The sequence below is a fragment of the Cornus florida genome, unplaced genomic scaffold (genome assembly GCF_030987335.1).
Source record: "Cornus florida cultivar Cherokee Brave unplaced genomic scaffold, ASM3098733v1 CherokeeBrave_3.0.0_Hap2_Chr06, whole genome shotgun sequence".
In the NCBI taxonomy this organism is placed as follows: Eukaryota; Viridiplantae; Streptophyta; class Magnoliopsida; order Cornales; family Cornaceae; genus Cornus; species Cornus florida.
Window position 1 is genome coordinate 659,834 of NW_026775576.1, and position 18,488 is coordinate 678,321.

Genomic DNA, 18,488 nt, shown 5'->3' on the forward strand with positions numbered 1-18,488 from the left:
TCATTCCAATTGAGGTAGGGGATGTTCTAGGCTTTTGTGTGTGTTGTATTAAGTGTTTAGCATGATTATACAACTTAATTGCATGCCTTGTATCGATTCTAGAAAACTAGTATTAATTATTTCTTTGTATGAAATTTAATTCACAAGGATGTGTATAACTTAGAATGGAATTGTGGCATGCTAGAAAATCATGTTTTAATATGTTTGTTAACATTTATTAAATTGGGATTAATTGAATAAGAGTTGCACTTTTTATTTAATATTTATTTTTTGTGAAAGATTGAATCTCATGGTCATACCTTACATGAAATTGACTTGTGATATGCTTTTAAATTATGTTTTGGTATGTTGTTTAACATACTTTAAATTGAGAGCATTTGGACAAGTGTGAAAATTTAGAGATTTTAATTAAAATGATTAATTAAAATCTAATTAAGGGTTCCATTGGCCTAATTAAGTGTTTAACTTGATATTTATGATAATTATGACTTATGTTCTAGCATATGTTAATTTGGAGGCCATTTGATTGAGATTTGAAACCTAGGGAATTTAATTAGTTTATTGATTAAATTCCATTTCTATTGTATTATTGATTAACTCATATATTTTATATTGATAGTATGTTTAAAGCATGACTTTTGACTTATAATGAATTTATGAGTTTATGTTTTCAATATTGGATTATATTGTTATAGTGTGTAGCGAATCGCACTTTGAAGATTCGACATTGTTATCCTATAGTAATAGTGGATTTAGGGCATGTATTGTGTGGATACAATCTACTTGTGCATGGAATATGATTTCGTGCATTATATAAATTATGTATAAGTTGTGAACTTACTTGGATTATTTTGGAGTCTTGGGACATTATTTTGTAAGGTAGCTAGAGTTTGGCTCTAGTACGGGGACGTGAGTCCTCTAAGTCAACAGTTCGCGCGTTGGGTAGGCTGCCTGGGGGTTAGTAGCTCCAAATTTGCCTTGTCTCGGCGGAAATCCGATCTTTGATGTCCAAGTCTTCCACTATTTGTTTTCGCATTCAATTCCAAGTTGACAATCATGTTTAATTGTGACTTGTGGTTTTGGCTATTGGCGATTTGATGTTGTTAAGTACATCTATACTAAATTGTTATATTTAGTTGTTTTCACACTTTTAGATTTCAAGTTGATTACCTTGAGAATCTATGTCTTGACTTGTGGTATTAGAAATTCTAATTGTACTAAATTGTTATATTTAGTAGTTTTCATAATTGTAGATTTCAAGTTAGTAACTTTGAGAATCTATATCTAGTTGCTTGTATAGCATGTTTTTATGTTGGTTAAATTGCATAGATGTTGTGATTTGTGATTTATTGTTCAAATGTGACTTAGGAATGATCCTACAGATTCGTTTGGAACATAGGTGTTAGGTGGCATGACCCACTTTGGTTGTTCTAGCATTATAGATTTCAAGTTGATAACCTTGGGAATCTACATTTTGTTGCTTTGTGTAAGCATGCTACTATGTTATTGGAATTACATGAATGATGTGATTATGCTAGAAATGATCTATGGTAGCATAGGATGCTCCCGGGGTCTCATCTTGACATAGACGTTAGGTGGCACGAGCCCCTTTAACATGTTTCACCTTAAGGTGATGAAATTGTAAAACGTAGGTCGATGCATGCTTATTTCCTACGAGTAGCTTTATGTTACTCACCCCTACGATACTGGGGCATATTTCAGGTACAGGATACAAGATTGGAAATTGCAATTGCTTAGGTGATTTGCTGAGTTGAGCTTCTTTAGAAGCATTCTTGTTCACATGCAAGTGTTAGCATGTTCATGATTTGTCTATGAAATGTAATTTTTATAACTTAGAGGTTTAACATGTCAAATGTTGTAAATAAATTGTAATAAGGCCTTGGGCCATTGTAGCATGTTTAAAATACCATTTTACACTTGCGTGTATGTTCACATCATCACACAATAGCATATAATGCAATTTGATCATGGCATGGGGAGTCATTTTGATGCCTTAGGGATAACGTACATCTCTAGTGGTCACTTAGTTTCCTTCGTTTCCGCATTTCGGATCCGTTATCGGGTCATTCTTTTGGTTCATCATAGGACACACTGGGTTGAAAAATCTAGGGTCGTCACAGGTGGTATCAGAGCTCCTTGGTTTGAATACCTTGGACGACGGGTTTTGGGTGCATATCATGCTTTTGTTGCCATGCTCTATGTGTTTATATGCTTCATGATAATATGTTTTGGTTTGATAATATGTTTATGTGCTTACGTGCTGTGTGTGGTATGCTATCTGTTTAGCTTGTTTTAATTCTAATGCAAAGAGTATGACATGTAACATATGGTAGATTAGAATTGTATATGCATAACTGTGTTGCATATTTGGCATGACACGGGATTGGTCATTGAGGCACGAGTTGAGGTTGATGGTGATTGTAGTCACAGTCTCATGGTAGTTTAGGTTGTTGTCGACCTAGCATTGGTTTTGAGGTAGGTGGTGGTCACCTTTTGTTTAGGCTCTAGTGAGATGAGTCATTTGGCGTTGCCATAGTGCTGGATTTGTTGGTTTTGGGCCATGATGGGGTTATGGACCTCTTAAGATCCTTGATTGTTCAGGATGATTCCTCTGGGACTTGCGTTTTTCGTGGGCGGGTGCATGGCACTGTCCTACTACAGTACTAGCATGCTATATGTGCAGTTCAGACGGAATCAATGTCGATTTTGTTTTGATAGGCGTTGTCCTTTTGATCGATGATGATGATGGTCGTGTTGGAGATCAGTCGTGGTGATTGATTTGGTTGTTGCTGGTATAGCCATAGTTGCCATTTCCTTTGGAGTTCCCCTTGCGTGATGACGCTTTTGGGATTAAGTCGATTGATTGATGTTTCGTGTAGAGAGAGCATTGCACTGTTATTGTCACTTGTAGTGTCACCTTTAGATTCAGAGATGGATTGTTAGAGTCTTACCATTGTGGTAAAGGCTCACGTTTGTTTTAAGACGGGTGTTATCGTATTGATTTTTGGAGTCAGTTTATGACTAGGATTGGTCCTTCCTTTTTCCTAGATACTCTAGGACACGATGTCCATAAGGTTCATTGTTGCATCATTTTTATCTTCTGCAGTTTCATTTACTACAATGTTAGTAGTTTGATTTATAATATTATAATGCATGAGTAGGTGGAGGTCTATCCACATTTGCCTTTTTGACGTGTGGCATTAGCATGCCTTTTTTATATGCTTCGAGATACCATGTTGTTACTGCGTTTTAATGACATGTTTTTGTGTTTATGTGGAGACATGCAGGATGTGCTTTTGATTTTTATCTATGTGAGTAGATTTTCTTTCTGGTAGTTGCATTCCTTGTCATATGCATGACTTCTAGGTTTGGTTTTCCCATTCGTTTCCCTTGGTCGCACGTAGTCTGTATGCTAGTTTCCACAATGGTTTTGTGTTGGTTTGTGTTAGGGACTTCACAAGGAGTGAGTCTCTTCCCTCCGTTGCGTTGTGCACTGTTTTGGGGTTGGTTGGTCTATGAGGATCATCGTTGTTGTCTTGAGTCCTTGGTGAGGATTTGATGGGTTTTGGTCGACTTACTTCTATGTAGGGGGTGAACTCTTTGACCTTGTTGTCTTTCATTTCAGAGATGGAGTCGTAGTGTTGTCCTTTTTAGGACTGGTGGTTTCCTTTCTCTCATGTCTTCCCTTGGGGAGTTTCTGCCGTGGTTGTTGACGGAGTTGAGGTGCTAAGAGTGAGTTGATTGGTGTAAGATCATTTTACGGGGACTTGTGTCCATATCATTGAGGATTTGTTTGATTCATGAGGTGAGCTCGATGCTTTTTTGAGAATGTCTTTTGGAGACTTGTTTTAGTTTTGGAGACCTTGATGTGGTTGACTCTGAGGAGGAGTTTTGGAGGATCGCTGTTAGATATGGCTTGTTTGTAAAGTTTTCTCGTCCTAGCTATGGCTAGGCGTAGTTTTGAGGAATCGTAGTTCCAGTGATTGGTTGTGGATCGAAATTGAGGAATTTTGATTTAGCTTGGTGTTGCCAAGCATGGTTTCGAGAGATGTATTTTGTGACCTTGGTTGTTGGCATTTTGATGTGTGTACCACTTGGTGGACTTGTATTTTGAGGATTTAGTTATCCGTGATAGGGATGTGGATCTAATGTTTGATCATGGTGATTGGTCTTGTAGTTGACTTGTTTCAGGGAGATACGTGGGACTTTCGATGAAATGTCTTGTTGAGGGGTCGTTTTGATTTTTGGAGGTGCTGATCTGCTTGTCAGGTTTTGGATTTTTGATTGATGTTGTTAATAGGAGTATTTTGAGACATTGGAGGTGTTGGTTTTGTTGTATTGAGGATTGAGACCTTAAGCTGGAAGGTACCTGTAACATGGCCGTCAAGATTTTGAGAATGGTAGGGATGTCGACGTCTTTGGACTATGTCTCAACTCTTGCGGAATGCCGGGTTACTGGATTGCTTTTGGTAATGATGATTTATGACATTGATGTCATTGGTATCGAGAGGTTTCATGGGTAAACCTAGTGGGGGGCAGGTTATGAATTAGTGCCTTATACTGTCATGCAACCGTACAAAGTTGTGTGTTGTGGGCGAGTGCTAGTTGCCGTCGATGCTACCTTACTGACGAGTAAGTGTGGGCGGGCACTAGGTACTGTCATTGCTACCATACATTTGAGTACGCCGTAGGCTGGTTCTGGTCACTATTCATACTGCCACGTTGTCTTTGTTTGGTACCTTGATTCGATATGTGGTTATCTTGGAGTTCTTTTGGTGGTTGTTTTTGGATCAGTTTGATGGTTCAGCAGGAGGGATGGCCACGGTTGTTGTTTTCCATTCTTTTGTCTAACCTTGGGTTATGTGTGTGAGTTCAGACTTGTCGTGTGGCCATGTGGTCACTTTTCCTTCGAGAGGTTGTCTTGTCGTGAGCACGTGGGTGCGAATAACATAGGGTTATACGTTGTCTTCAGTTTTGTGATTGCTTTCATAGCATGTTGTGAGGGATACTTAGAGATGTACTCCGTAGTTATCCTGGTTTCGCCTTTTTGTTTTGGTGGGGCCTGGATTTCGGGGATGAAATCCCTTTAAGATGGGAATGTTGTAATAACCCGGTCATTTTTCTTCCTTTTCTTTTTCTTAGATTTTAACGGATATTTTTTTTTCCGTTGTCTTTTCCTTTTTAGGTTCGGTTTTTCATCACTTGATGTCATCTTGAGTGCTCTGGAATGATTTTCGAGACTCTTTTCCTTGGATTGACAATTTCCTTTGGGGATTGTGTCATTTCCAAATTTTATTTTTCTAAACACTATTCACATTTTGTCTTTTTCTCGTTTATCCTTTTTCCTTTCACAACCTCACTTTTTGTGCTCGGATTTGATTCCGGTTTTGCATGCATTCATGATATTTGATTACCATGATAGTGGTATTTTTACTTTTCTAGAAAAACATGTTGATTGCTTACTTCCTTCATAAAGGGGCATAAATGCATACTTTAGTGTAATTCTTCTTAACTTGTGGGGTTTTAGTGTAATTAAATAAAGTAATTATTTTTCATCTTGGGGACCATTTTGCAATTAAATTTGGAAGTTATTTTCAAAAAGGGCCTTTTTGCAATTTTTGAAAAGTGTGACAAGTGTCACACTCTCATTGGTCCACTTGTTGACATTTGTGTGGAAACACTTTGATGCATTGGATGATGACATTTGGAGGGTGAGGATTCACCCACTTGTTGGCTTAGGATTGGTGCACTTGTTGGCTTGGATGGTTGACAAGTGTAGGTGTGGGATTAAGCCTAGGAAGGAGCCATGGATTGGTGACAAGTGTAGGTTCACAATTTAGTCTTGTAAATATCTTTGGGCCACTTTGGGAATATGGTTTTAAAGGAGGGTTTTTGTACAATTGACCATAAATGTGTGTGTTGACCATGGTGTAGGATCACATAATGAGTGGAGGATTTCTATTTCCTCCACTCACACATTTTCACATTTCATCTCTTTCTTCCTCACCACAAAACCCTAGCCTCCATGGATGAAGCTTGAAGCTTTAGGCATTGACCTTGATCTTTGAGGCCCTTCCACTTACTTTAGGCCCTAGCCTCCATGAATACTTTTTATTCCCCTCATCCTCCTCTTTAAAACCCTTGAAGGATCTATCCTAACTCCTAGTTTTGCTTTGGTATATAGGGATTCAATTCTCTAGTACGGTATTGATCTATTATTTTGAAGAATTTTTATGTCATTATTGAGTGTTTTACATGCATAGAAGAGAAGGACTTGTATTCTACCCTTAAACTGTTTTAACTTGAAATAAATCTTGTCAAATTAAATATATAACATGAAAATATAATCAATTAGCTTCCAATTAGTTTTGGTTTCATGTAATTTGGATTTAAAATGGATTAGTTATGAAATTTTGAAGTTGTAAGCTAGTTGCTGGAAATTTAAATATTTTCTTATCCGGTCCGGAAACCAATTTTTATATGGAGCTGTGGTGCTTCAATTACCTTAAAATTTTTCCTGAAACTTTCCCTATGGATTTTACACTACTCAGAATTTTTTCACGATTTAGAGCATTTCTAAAATCTTTTAAAAATCCGAGACTATCTGCTGTCCATGTTTTTATTGCAGCTGGAAAACATATTTTTAGATGATTTATTTCACTAACCTTTTGACATTGGATTATGGCTTAAATTTTCAGTTTTACACTCTCATATGTTTACTTCCAAAATAAATTAGGTTTGCCCAATTTGGATGTCAAATGAATTTTTCATGAATTTTCAAAATTGGAAGCTACAGGCTGAAAATGTGTTTTCTGGGCATAATTTGTTTCAAAGTTGTGGGTCAAAACTGTTTCAATTGGGAAAATATTTTATTAAACTAAATTGATATTATCAAATTACAGTGTTTAAGCTTTCATTGAGCTTTGGACTCATTCAATTTGGATTAGAATTAAATTTTTTATGAATTTTCCAAGTTGAAGGTAACAAGTTGAAATATCTGTATTGCGGACTAAAAATTTGGGGCGATTTCACTTCTGTGGTAATTGGGATTTTCATTCCAGTTGAGGTAGGGGATGTTCTAGGCTTTTCTGTGTGTTGTATTGAGTATTTAGCATGATCATACAACTTAATTGCATGCCTTGTATCGATTCTAGAAAATTAGTATTAATTATTTCTTTGTATGAAATTTAATTCACAAGGATGTGTATAACTTAGAACGGAATTGTGGCATGCTAGAAAATCATGTTTTAATATGTTTGTTAACATATATTAAATTGGGATTAATTGAATAAGAGTTGCACTTTTTATTTAATATTTATCTTTTGTGAAAGATTGAATCCCATGGTCGTACCCTGCATGAAATTGACTTGTGATATGCTTTTAAATTATGTCTTGGCATGTTATTTAACATACTTTAAATTGAGAGCATTTGGACAAGTATGAAAATCTATAGATTTTAATTAAAATGATTAATTAAAATCTAATTAAGGGTTCCATTGGCCTAATTAAGTGTTTAACTTGATATTTGTGATAACTATGACTTATGTTCTAGCATATGTTAATTTGGAGGCTATTTGATTGAGATTTGAAACCTAGGGAATTTAATTAGTTTAATGATTAAATTCCGTTTCTATTGTATTATTGATTAACTCATGTATTTGATATTGATAGTATGTTTAAAGCATGACTTTTGACTTATAATGAATTTATGAGTTTATGTTTTCAATATTGGATTATATTGTTATAGTGTGTAGCGAATCGCACTTTGAAGATTCGACATTGTCATCCTATAGTAGTTGTGGATTTAGGGCATGTATTGTGTGGATATAATCTACTTGTGCATGGAATATGATTTCGTGCATTATATAATTATGTATAAGTTGTGAACTTACTTGGATTATTTTGGAGTCTTGGGACATTGTTTTGTCAGATGGCTAGAGTTTGGCTTTAGTACGGGGATGTGAGTCCTCTAAGTCAAAAGTTCGCGCGTTGGGTAGGCTGCCTGGGGGTTAGTAGCTCCAAATTTGCCTTGTCTCGGCGGAAATCCGAGTTTTGATGTCCAAGTCTTCCACTATTTGTTTTCGCATTCAATTCCAGGTTGACAATCATGTTTAATTGTGACTTGTGGTTTTGGCTATTGGCGATTTGATGTTGTTAAGTACATCTATACTAAATTGTTATATTTAGTTGTTTTTACACTTTTAGATTTCAAGTTGATTACCTTGAGAATCTGTCTTGACGTGTGGTATTAGAAATTCTAATTGTTCTAAAATGTTATATTTAGTTGTTTTCGTAATCATAGATTTCAAGTTAGTAACTTTGAGAATCTATATCTAGTTGCTTGTATAGCGTGTTTCTATGTTGGTTAAATTGCATAGATGTTGTGATTTGTGATTTATTGTTCAAATGTGACTTAGGAATGATCGTACAAATTCATTTAGAACATAGACGGTAGGTGGCATGACCCACTTTTGTTGTTTTAGTATTTTAGATTTCAAGTTGATAACCTTGGGACTCTACATGTTGTTGCTTTGTGTAAGCATGCTACTATGTTGTTGGAATTACATGAATGATGTGATTATGCTAGAAATGATCTAGGGTAGCTTAGGATGCTCCCGGGGTCTCATCTTGATATAGACGTTAGGTGGCATGAGCCCCTTTAACATGTTTCAACTTAAGGTGATGAAATTATAAAACGTCGGTCGATGCATGCTCATTTCCTACGAGTAGCTTTATGTTACTCACCCCTACGATACTGGGGCATATTTCAGGTACAGGATACAAGATTGGAAATTGCAATTGCTTAGGTGATTTGCTGAGTTGAGCTTCTTTAGAAGCATTCTTATTCACATGCAACTGTTAGCATGTTCATGATTTGTCTATGAAATGTAATTTTTCTAACTTAGAGGTTTAACATGTCAAATGTTGTAAATGAATTGTAATAAGGCCTTGGGCCATTGTAACATGTTTAAAATACCATTTTACACTTGCATGTATGTTCACATCATCACACAATAGCATATAATGCAATTTGATCATGCCATGGGGAGTCATTTTGATGCCTTAGGGATGACGTACATCTCTAGTGGTCACTTAGTTTCCTTCGTTTCCGTTCAGATCCGTTATCGGGTCATTCTTTTGGTTCATCACAGGACACACTGGGTTGAAAAATCTAGGGTCGTCACAAATACCTTCACCTGTTAAGTCTGTTTAGGTTGCTAATGGGACTCCTATACCAATTACAAGGGCTGGGAATGTCTCATTTTCTCCCACATTCTCCATGTCTTCAGTTTTACTTGCACCTAATCTCTTTAATAGCCTTCTTTCCATTAGCAAAATTACCAAAAATCTTAATTGTTCTGTAACCTTTCATTCTACTCATTGTGTGTTTCAGGATAATCTAACGAAGATGACGATTGGCATTGGTAAGGAGAGAGGAGGTCTTTACTACTTGGAGAAGGGGGTAAGGGAGTTGAAATCTGAATCTAGCCGTGGTTTTCAAGTAGAGAGAGAGTCTGACAGAGAGAAGATATTTTTATGGCATTTTCGTTTGGGATATCCATCGTTCTCTTATTAGAACGCTTATTTCCTAAGTTGTTTTGCAATATTTCTGCTTCTAGTTTAGGGTGTGAACAATGCATTTATGCTAAACACCATCGTGTTCCTTTTAAAGTGAGTTTCAATAAAAATCCTATTCCTTTTTCATGTGTTTACACAGATGTGTGGGTCCCTTTTCTACTCTTGCTTCGGGCGATAAATACTTTATATCTTTTTTTTTTTTTGATAAGTGATAAATACTTTATATCTTTTATTGATGACTGTACTAGAGTGAGTTGGGTTTATTTGCTGAAATTTAGGAGTGATGTTATACATGTTATTCCTCAGTTTTACGAAATGATTGTCACACAAATTCATACTCAGGTTCAGGTTTTCCATTTTGACAACGGTCGTGAGTTTGTGAATCTATCTCTTATTGATTTCTTCAAACAATATGGCATCCTCCACCAAACAACGTGTGCCTACACGCTACAACAGAACGGCATAGTAGAGCGTAAGAATCGTCATCTCTTATAGGTGGCTTCTGCCTTATGCTTTACTATGAATGTTCCTAAGCGTTTCTGGCCGAGGTTGTCATGACTGCTATTTTTCTTATCAACCGAATGCCTGCTCGTATAATTAAATATCAAACACCATTGAGAATGCTATCCCAATTTCACTCTATTCCTTCTGCACTGAATCTTTGTCCTAAGGTTTTTGGTTGTGTGTGTTATATTCATGTACATTCTCTTCATAGGGATAAGCTTGACCCTCGTGCTCTTAAGTGTGTCTTTCTTGGTTACTCTAGTACATAAAAGGGCTATAAATGTTTTCATCCTCCTACAAATAAATACTATGTGTCCATGGATGTTTAGTTTTGTGAAAGAGAGTTATTTTTTTGGGGATGTATCTCTGATTCCTCTTCAGGGGGAGATTAGTAGTAAGGAAGAGGAATGGTTATGGCTGGAAGAAAGAGGTTGTGGATTTCAAGGAAGGGGGAGGATTCAGCTGTTATGAAAAAAGGAGAACCTTTAGATACTCTTGATCACGTGGAGACTGAGTTCGAGGAAAGAATAGGTGAAACACCAGCCCACTTGTTCAAAAAAGTATATGTGAGAAGGAACAAGGATGCCATTGTTATGCCCCTTCTTTTAACTCTAGTACCCCTCTTGATGATACTACTACCATGCCATCGGATGAACCTTCTAGGATTAACTCTAAGGTACATGTTTCTTCTCCTTTAACTTCAACTTCAGATATTAATTCTAACCCTGTAACTTCTGTAGAGACTGTTGCCTTGAATCCACAAGTTGGTGATCAACGTAGGAGGTATTCTTTTCGTGATCGTAAAGAACCTGATAAGTTGGGTTTCTCCAAATCTTCTTCTAATGTTGTCTATCCTATCTCTGATTTCATTTCCTATCACCGTCTGTCTAAGACTTACCTAGCTTTTGCCCTTCAGTTGTCTTTTGTGTCTATTCCTAGTCATTTTCAGGATGCCCTTGAAGATCCTAAATGGAAGGCTGCTATGGTAGTGGAAATGAAGGCTCTCCAGAAGAACTCTACTTGGGAGTTGGTCGAGTTACCTCAGGAAAAGAAGACAGTGGGATGTAATTGGGTGTTTACAATGAAGTATAAGTCAGATGGGACAGTTGAGATGTACAAGGCTAGACTAGTTGCCAAGGGATACACTCAGACTTATGGGATTGATTATCAAGAGACCTTTGCTCCTGTGGCCAAGATGAATACTGTTCGAGTTATACTCTCTCTTGCAGTTAATTTGGACTTCCATTACAACAGTTTGATCTGAAGAATGCCTTCCTTCATGGTGATTTGATAGAGGAGGTGTATATGGATCCTCCCCCAGGGTTTACACCTGAAGGAGGTAAGGTATGCAAGCTAAAGAAGGCTTTATATGGGTTGAAACAATCACCAAGAGTATGGTTTGGCAGGTTGAGCTACTCAATGAAGAAGTATGATTTTAAGCAAGCTTTGGCAGATCACACTCTCTTCTATAAGAGGGATGGTGATGATATTACTTTGCTTATCGTTTATGTGGATGACATGATTGTTACAAGTAGCAACACCAATGAGATAGAGAAGCTTCGGAGCTATTTGGCCAAGGAATTTGAAATGAAGGACTTGGGGGTTCTGAAATACTTTCTGGGAATTGAAGTGTCTCGGTCCGAACAGAGACTTTTTCTCTCTTAACGAAAGTATACTTTAGATCTCTTGGCTGAAACTAGTAACTCTGTGTGTGTTTCTGTAGACACTCCTATTGAAGTAAATCATGGCTTAGTTGTCTATCCTGATCAGATTCCAAAAAACTAGGAGAGGCATCAGCGACTAGTGGGGAAGTTGATCTATCTGACTCACACTAGGCCTGGCTTGTCATATGTAGTTAGTGTTGTGAGTCAATTCATGCACAATTCGAGTGACCGACACATGAATGCAGTGAATCATATCTTGGCTTATCTGAAGTCCTCTCTAGGTAAAGGTATTATGTTCTCTAGGCATGGACACCTAGACATTGTGGGTTATACAGATTCTCATTTTGCTGGAGCCAAGTTGGATAGGAAGTCTACTTCAGGGTATGTGTCATTCGTTGGAGGCAATTTGGTGACCTGGAGGAGTAAGAAACAGAATGTGGTATTGTTGTCTAGTGCAGAAGCTGAATATCGTGCTCTGCATCATGCAATTACGGAGCTTACTTGGATGAAGATTCTCTTAAGTGAGCTTGGGTTTGGTCCAAAGAAACCTCTGTTGATTTTTTGTGATAATACGACAGCTATTGATATTGCTAATAATCCAGTGCAACACGATCGAACTAAGCATATTGAACTTGACCGAAACTACATCAAGGATAACCTAGATTTTGGTGTGATAGAGGTTCCTTACATTAAGAGTTTGGACCAGCTGGCTGATATGATGACTCATGGTGTTACTAGTGGTCCGTTTCATACATCACTATCCAAGTTGGGCATGCACGATATCTATGCACCAACATATCTATGAGGGGGAGAGTTAGTGTGTACAGCTCTATAAATATCTACATATCTAGGCTTTTTTCCTTATTTATCTAGAAATTAATGTATTAGCTGTCAATTTAATTGTATAGTTGACTTACCTTAAATAGGTCTGTGTATTCTGTATAAATATCCTTGAGAAATATGAAAGTAAAGAATCTTTTTCAGCCATTTGTTAATTAATCTAATCACATTATGTTAACTATCAGAGCAGTAAATTGTCCAAAAGGATGTAGAACTTTTGATACTTGTGATGGTAGAAGGAGCCCTTTCACCTTTTTGAAATTTTGGTTTTCTGAAGTTGGGCGGGTTTTTTTTTTTTTTTTTTTTTTTTTCCTCTCTCTCTCTGGGCTATTGCCTGTAATTTCTATATTTTAATCACTCGACTTGCTAATCTTTTTTTGTAATAATGAATTCTTGTAGACTTGTAGTCGTACTTTTCCTTGGAGTGACTAGTTTGTAACCTTATTTTTTATCAAGTTATATATTTCCTAATGTTCTGTGGTAGAGGAATTTTATGATATAGAAGTCCTTTCATGATTATTCTTATCATTTTAATTTTTTATTTTATTTTATTTTTTTATGTTATTTTCTTGAAGTTATGAAATCCCAAGATATAGATCTCCAATCTAGTTGATGTGGTTTCCATATGTAATGGAGTTTCATTATATTAATTGTCACAGTCCTATGCTGGCAACTGAAGTAGTATTAGTAATATTCTTGGAAATGTTATAAACTGGAGGATTCACATCACCAGTACATCAGATAGGAACCTTTAGTATAAAACTATTAAGCTCTGAATTAATAGTTTAGATATCCTCTGTAATTTAGCCACACATGAGGCATTGTGTAATTTTGGATGCCTGCTTCTTAAGCTCTGCATTTGTTGCAGTACTAAGCTTTATGAAGTGAAATTTAAGTGGAGAGATTAGTCATTCTATGATAGATTGAAAAGTTAATGATTTCTCTATAATTTTTTTTATCAATAAACCAATACCCTAATCTAACAAGGAAGAGAATAAGGGAAAGTTATAAACAATACACAAGTGGTTAAATCAAATAAGGATGTGGAATTCCATGAATTTGTTGTACATACACAAATTACAAATATAACATGTACCTTGTCCATTAGTTTTCCACTTTTGTTTTCCAGAAGCTCAGGGAATTAGGAGTGGAGAGGCTAGTTTTGCCCACTGTTCATAGTCTGCTACACACTTGGACTACATTTGGTTTTTCAAAAATAATAAAATCCGAGAGATTAAACTTTCTGGATTATACTTTCCTCGATTTCCAGGGTACCGTCATGTGTCAAAAACTCATAATTAAGCCCCATTACACAAAACGAAGTGCGCGAAGAGGTATGTTTCATGTCTCTTCCATTCAAATTGTAGAAAGGCTGTAACCATTTTATAAACTCTCTTTCATACTCTTATATTTATTTATGGAGGAACCCAGCAAAAAATTTGTGATGATATCAATGGAAGTTGTAATATTGATTTGGATGGGAATAGTGCTGTTTCTGAAGTATTTCAAGCATATCAAGTTGCGGAGAATAGAATTGTGGACCAAGGACTGGCTGAGTATGTCTCTCCTCTTGTTTCCTCAATTTTGTTATAACTTGTAGCTTATAAATGTTGCTACAATTCATAACAAAATTGCTGCACATTGGTCTATTGTTTATAACTACAACTTCTCTCAGCTTGGTAGAATATGGATCATGTGGAACCCAAATGTTATTTATCTCCCAGTCATAAGCATGACTAAGCAGTCCATACACTGCTCTATTTCCCTCATTGGCCTTAATACCACATTTTTCACCTCATTTATCTATGGTTCTAATTGTGCTGTGGAGAGGCAAACTCTTTGGGATGATATTATCCTTCAATCCAACCACAATATCAACTCTCCTTGGATGATTTTGGGAGACTTCAATATTATATCCAACTCTGAGGAAAGGTATGGAGGTTCAGTGAGATGGTGTCCTACTATTGATGATTTCAATGATTGCTTACAACAGGCTGAACTTGAAGATCTGAGATTCAGTGGGATTTTGTATACATGGAATAATCATAGCTTGGGAAATGCTTGTATTGCCAAGAAGCTAGAAAGAGCCCTAATCAACTGTCAATGGAATTCATCCTTTCCATGCTCAGAGTGTAAATTCCTTCCTCCAGGGATCTCTGATCATAGCCTTATCCTAGTCACAATCAATATTAACTCTCCCAAAAAGCACTTACCCTTTAGGTTTTTCAATGCATGGAGCTCTCACCCTCCCTTCCTTACTTCTGCTCACAATGCTTGGAGTAGCTTTATTCCTGGCACTGCTATGTTCCAAGTAGTCTAGAAGCTCAAATCCCTAAAGCATATCCTCAGATATAATTTCAAGAAAGAATTTTTTGATGTGGCCTCTAAGATGCAAGCTGTTAAATGGGAGCTTGAAATTTGCCAGCAGGAACTTGATCACTCTCCTAGTGACATTAATCTCAAATTACTTGGTTTATCTCTCACAAAGGAGTATATGAGGCTTGCTAATGTTTAAGAATGCATGCTCAGATAGAAGTCCAGAATGGTTTGGCTTAAGCTTGGGGATTGCAATTCCTCATATTTTTATAAATCCCTTGTTTCAAGAGTTAACAGGAAGAAGATTCTCAGCCTCACTACTTCTGATGGGTCTCTAATTGAAGATGCTGATGCAATTAAACATGAAATTCTGTCTCACTTCGAAAACCTGTTAGGAACCTCTCCCCCACCACTCATTTATTATCTGATCTCTCTCCATTCATCACCAAATCAGTTCTCTCTTACCTCCATAGTATAATGGACTCTATACCATCCTCTCTTAATATCCAAAATTGCATGTTATCTCTTAATAGAGGCAAAGCTCCAGCCCAGATGGCTACAATGCAATGTTTTTCTACCAAGCCTGGAGTATTGTGGGAAGAACAACTATTAAGGCTATCTCCGAGTTTTTTAGGAATAGAAAACTTCTTAAAGAGGTAAACTGTACTTACATCTCCCTTGTGCCCAAATGCCAAAACCCATCTTCTCTTCATGATTTCAGACCCATTTCCTGCTGTAATACCATCTATAAATGTATTGCCAAGCTCCTTGCCAATAAGCGTCAGCTTGCTTTACTTCATATCATTGATCACACCCAAACTGCCTTTGTTCAAGGAAGAAAAATTATTGATTCAGTGCCGATAACACATGAGCTGCTCAGAGGCTATCACAGGGACATTCCTCCTCCAAGATGTGCCATAAAAATTGATCTTATGAAGGCTTTTGACTCAGTCGCATGGGAATTTACCATCAACTGTTTAACCCTCCTCAAGTTCCCTCAAAACTTTATTAATCTCATTCAGGCCTGCATATCTTCTCCATCTTTCACAGTGGCTATCAATGGAGAGTTCAATGGTTTCTTCAAGGGTAAGAGAGGTCTAAGGCAAGGAGATCCTATCTCCCCTTTCTTATTTGTCATTATAATGGATGCTTTTACCTTAATTGTTCAGAATTTTGTGTCAAGATGTTCAAGCTTCAAATACCACTGGAGGTGTAAGGATCTTGGCATCACCCACCTCTCATTTGTTGATAATTTATTTCTTTTTTGCCATGGAGATATAACATCAGTCTACATCCTTAAATCTGTAATTGACTATTTCTGCTCAATGTCTGGCTTAGCTATTAACTTAGGCAAGAACATAGTCTTCCTCTCTGGTGTTGATCCCTCAACTGAAGATGCAATCACAAGTTTATTGGGAATTGGGATAGGTGTTCTTCCCATTAGGCACTTAGGGGTGCCTTTGATTTCCACACGTCTTAAGTCTTCTGACTGCAGAGCCTTCATCGAAAGAATTACTCATAAAATCACCCACTGGACTTCTAGGTCCCTCTCCTATGCAGGTAGGCTCTAACTGGTCAAGGCCATCCTTGTCTCCACCCAAGTCTGCTAGTTTAGCATATTTATTCTTCCAAAAGGAGTCATGGATGTGCTAAATTATCTCTTTAGATCCTTTCTATGGTCGGGAGTGGAAATGAAATCTTCTGGAGCAAAAGTGGCTTGGCATGCCATCTGCCGAAATAAGGAAGAAGGTGGATTAGTGTTAGCATATATGATACCACGATTTATGGTATGACTTACCATAATAGCAGAGATTTGACTATGCATATGTTAGCATATATGATACCACAATTTATGGTATGACTTATCATAATAGCAGAGATTTGACTATGCTATAAAATATGCCATAGAATATGCTTTTTTATCGGATGTCCCCGAAGGGACGCCATAGAATATGCTTTAGAATAAGTTGTGATTTGATTTTGATTTGATTTAGTTTCCTTTCTTGTAATATGAGCATGTGCTCATTTTATCTATATATATTAGAGCTGTGAATGAGTAATTCATGTCATTCAAGCCTTTACGCAATTCTTTCATTTCTCTTCTTTTTATATATATATTTCTACTTGGTATCAGAGCCAACAACTTTCCACATCTTTTAGCAGCCTTGCTACTTGTGCGACAGCTACCTTAGGCTGTTTGTGACATCATGTGACGTTGCCTACACATGTTTTTCTATGTTGTTTTGTGATAAAAAATAGGTATTTTTAAGTTTTATAATTTCTTTTTCACTCTTCTAGGATTGGGTAAATTGGGATAGTTGGTTTCCAACACCTAGAAGGGCTTGGGTAAAAAAAAAAAAAAAAAAGAATTAGTCTACAAAGAGGTTCAGGATATTAAGAAGGAGGCTGTCTGGCTATATGTAAGCGGGCAGCTCTCCTTAAAAAAGGTATGTATTTGGATTTTTCAGGAATGGTCTGAGGAGATAGTATTATTGTTTATGGTCTGAGGAGACCCTTTGATTTATTAACAGAATTTGTGGTGTTTTTGGAGTTTTTTTTATTATCGTGCGACAGCTTATGGCAGATTCAGGGTCCTCAATTGTTAATTCTCTTGGCTCAAGTTCTGTTGGTGGTGGTGCCATTTTTCCTACCAACTCATCAGAAAATCCAGGACTTCAAATCACAATAGTGAGGTTGGATGGTTCCAACTATTTGATTTGGGTACAGTTTGCCAAGATGTTCATTGGTGGCAAAGGCAAGATTGGCTATATTACTGGTTCTGAGAAAGAGTCAGCTGAGTTAGAGAAGGCATATTCACAGTGGTTTGCAGATAATGCTATGGTTATGTCTTGGCTAGTCAATTCGATGCAACCAAACATAGCTGTTGGCTATATGTTTATGAAGACTGCTAACCATGGTTGCATCGGGTGTGGGAATTCTATTTTTATTCTTTCATAGGGTCTTATAAATCATGTTTGAAGTGTGGCCAAGGGCCAAATGGTAAATTGAAATCATTTGATAATTTTGGTTTTCAAATTTCCCTTTTCTTGTTCATTTTTGCCTTTTTGCCCGTTGGGGGGTCGGATTTTGTAGCGGTGGTATTTTTAAGCCGTGGACCATTGTAGCGCGTCCAAATAGGTAAGTTACGTTTGCGTGCATGGTCGTTTCCGGGCAAACCTTCTTCTTTGGTGAAATGAGCCTCCTATGGACTCATTTTGAAATTTTGTTGTATAATCTGATCTAGGGGCATTCTAGACCTTTCACATCAGTTTTAATTTCTTATTTCGACATGGTTGAATAGAAAATGTGATTTTAGAGGGGGGTTTCTTCTTCATGTTTTTCCAGAAAATGTCGCCTTGGTACCGGAAATCTCTCGTGAAGTTTCAGCTTCCAGTTTGCATTTTAGCAGATTTTTGCTTCTCTTGACCAATTCTGATCTAGGGGCATTTTGGGTATTTTACAGTGAGTGTTTTTTGAACTCTCTTGCGAATCACATAGAAAACTCGATTTTAGGGGGGGTTTCTTCTTCGTGTTTTTATAGAAAAACTCGTCTTAACCTCCGTT

The 18,488-nt window shown here is 36.9% G+C and overlaps 1 protein-coding gene across 4 annotated transcripts in view; it reads left to right on the forward strand.

Moving 5' to 3' along the window:
• Positions 1-18,488, forward strand: part of LOC132311044 (increased DNA methylation 1-like) — a 37,595-nt gene that overhangs the window by 8,089 nt on the left and 11,018 nt on the right. Inside the window, exon 7 of one of the 4 annotated variants that reach the window (XM_059808736.1) lies at positions 9,416-9,733. The exons of 2 other annotated variants lie outside the window; for them this stretch is intronic. In XM_059808736.1, the coding sequence (XP_059664719.1) occupies positions 9,416-9,598 (183 nt within the window). In that variant the 3' untranslated portion in view covers positions 9,599-9,733. Of the gene's footprint in view, positions 1-9,415; positions 9,734-18,488 lie in introns of those variants that run through there. One more of the 4 variants, XM_059808739.1, reaches the window with a different exon arrangement.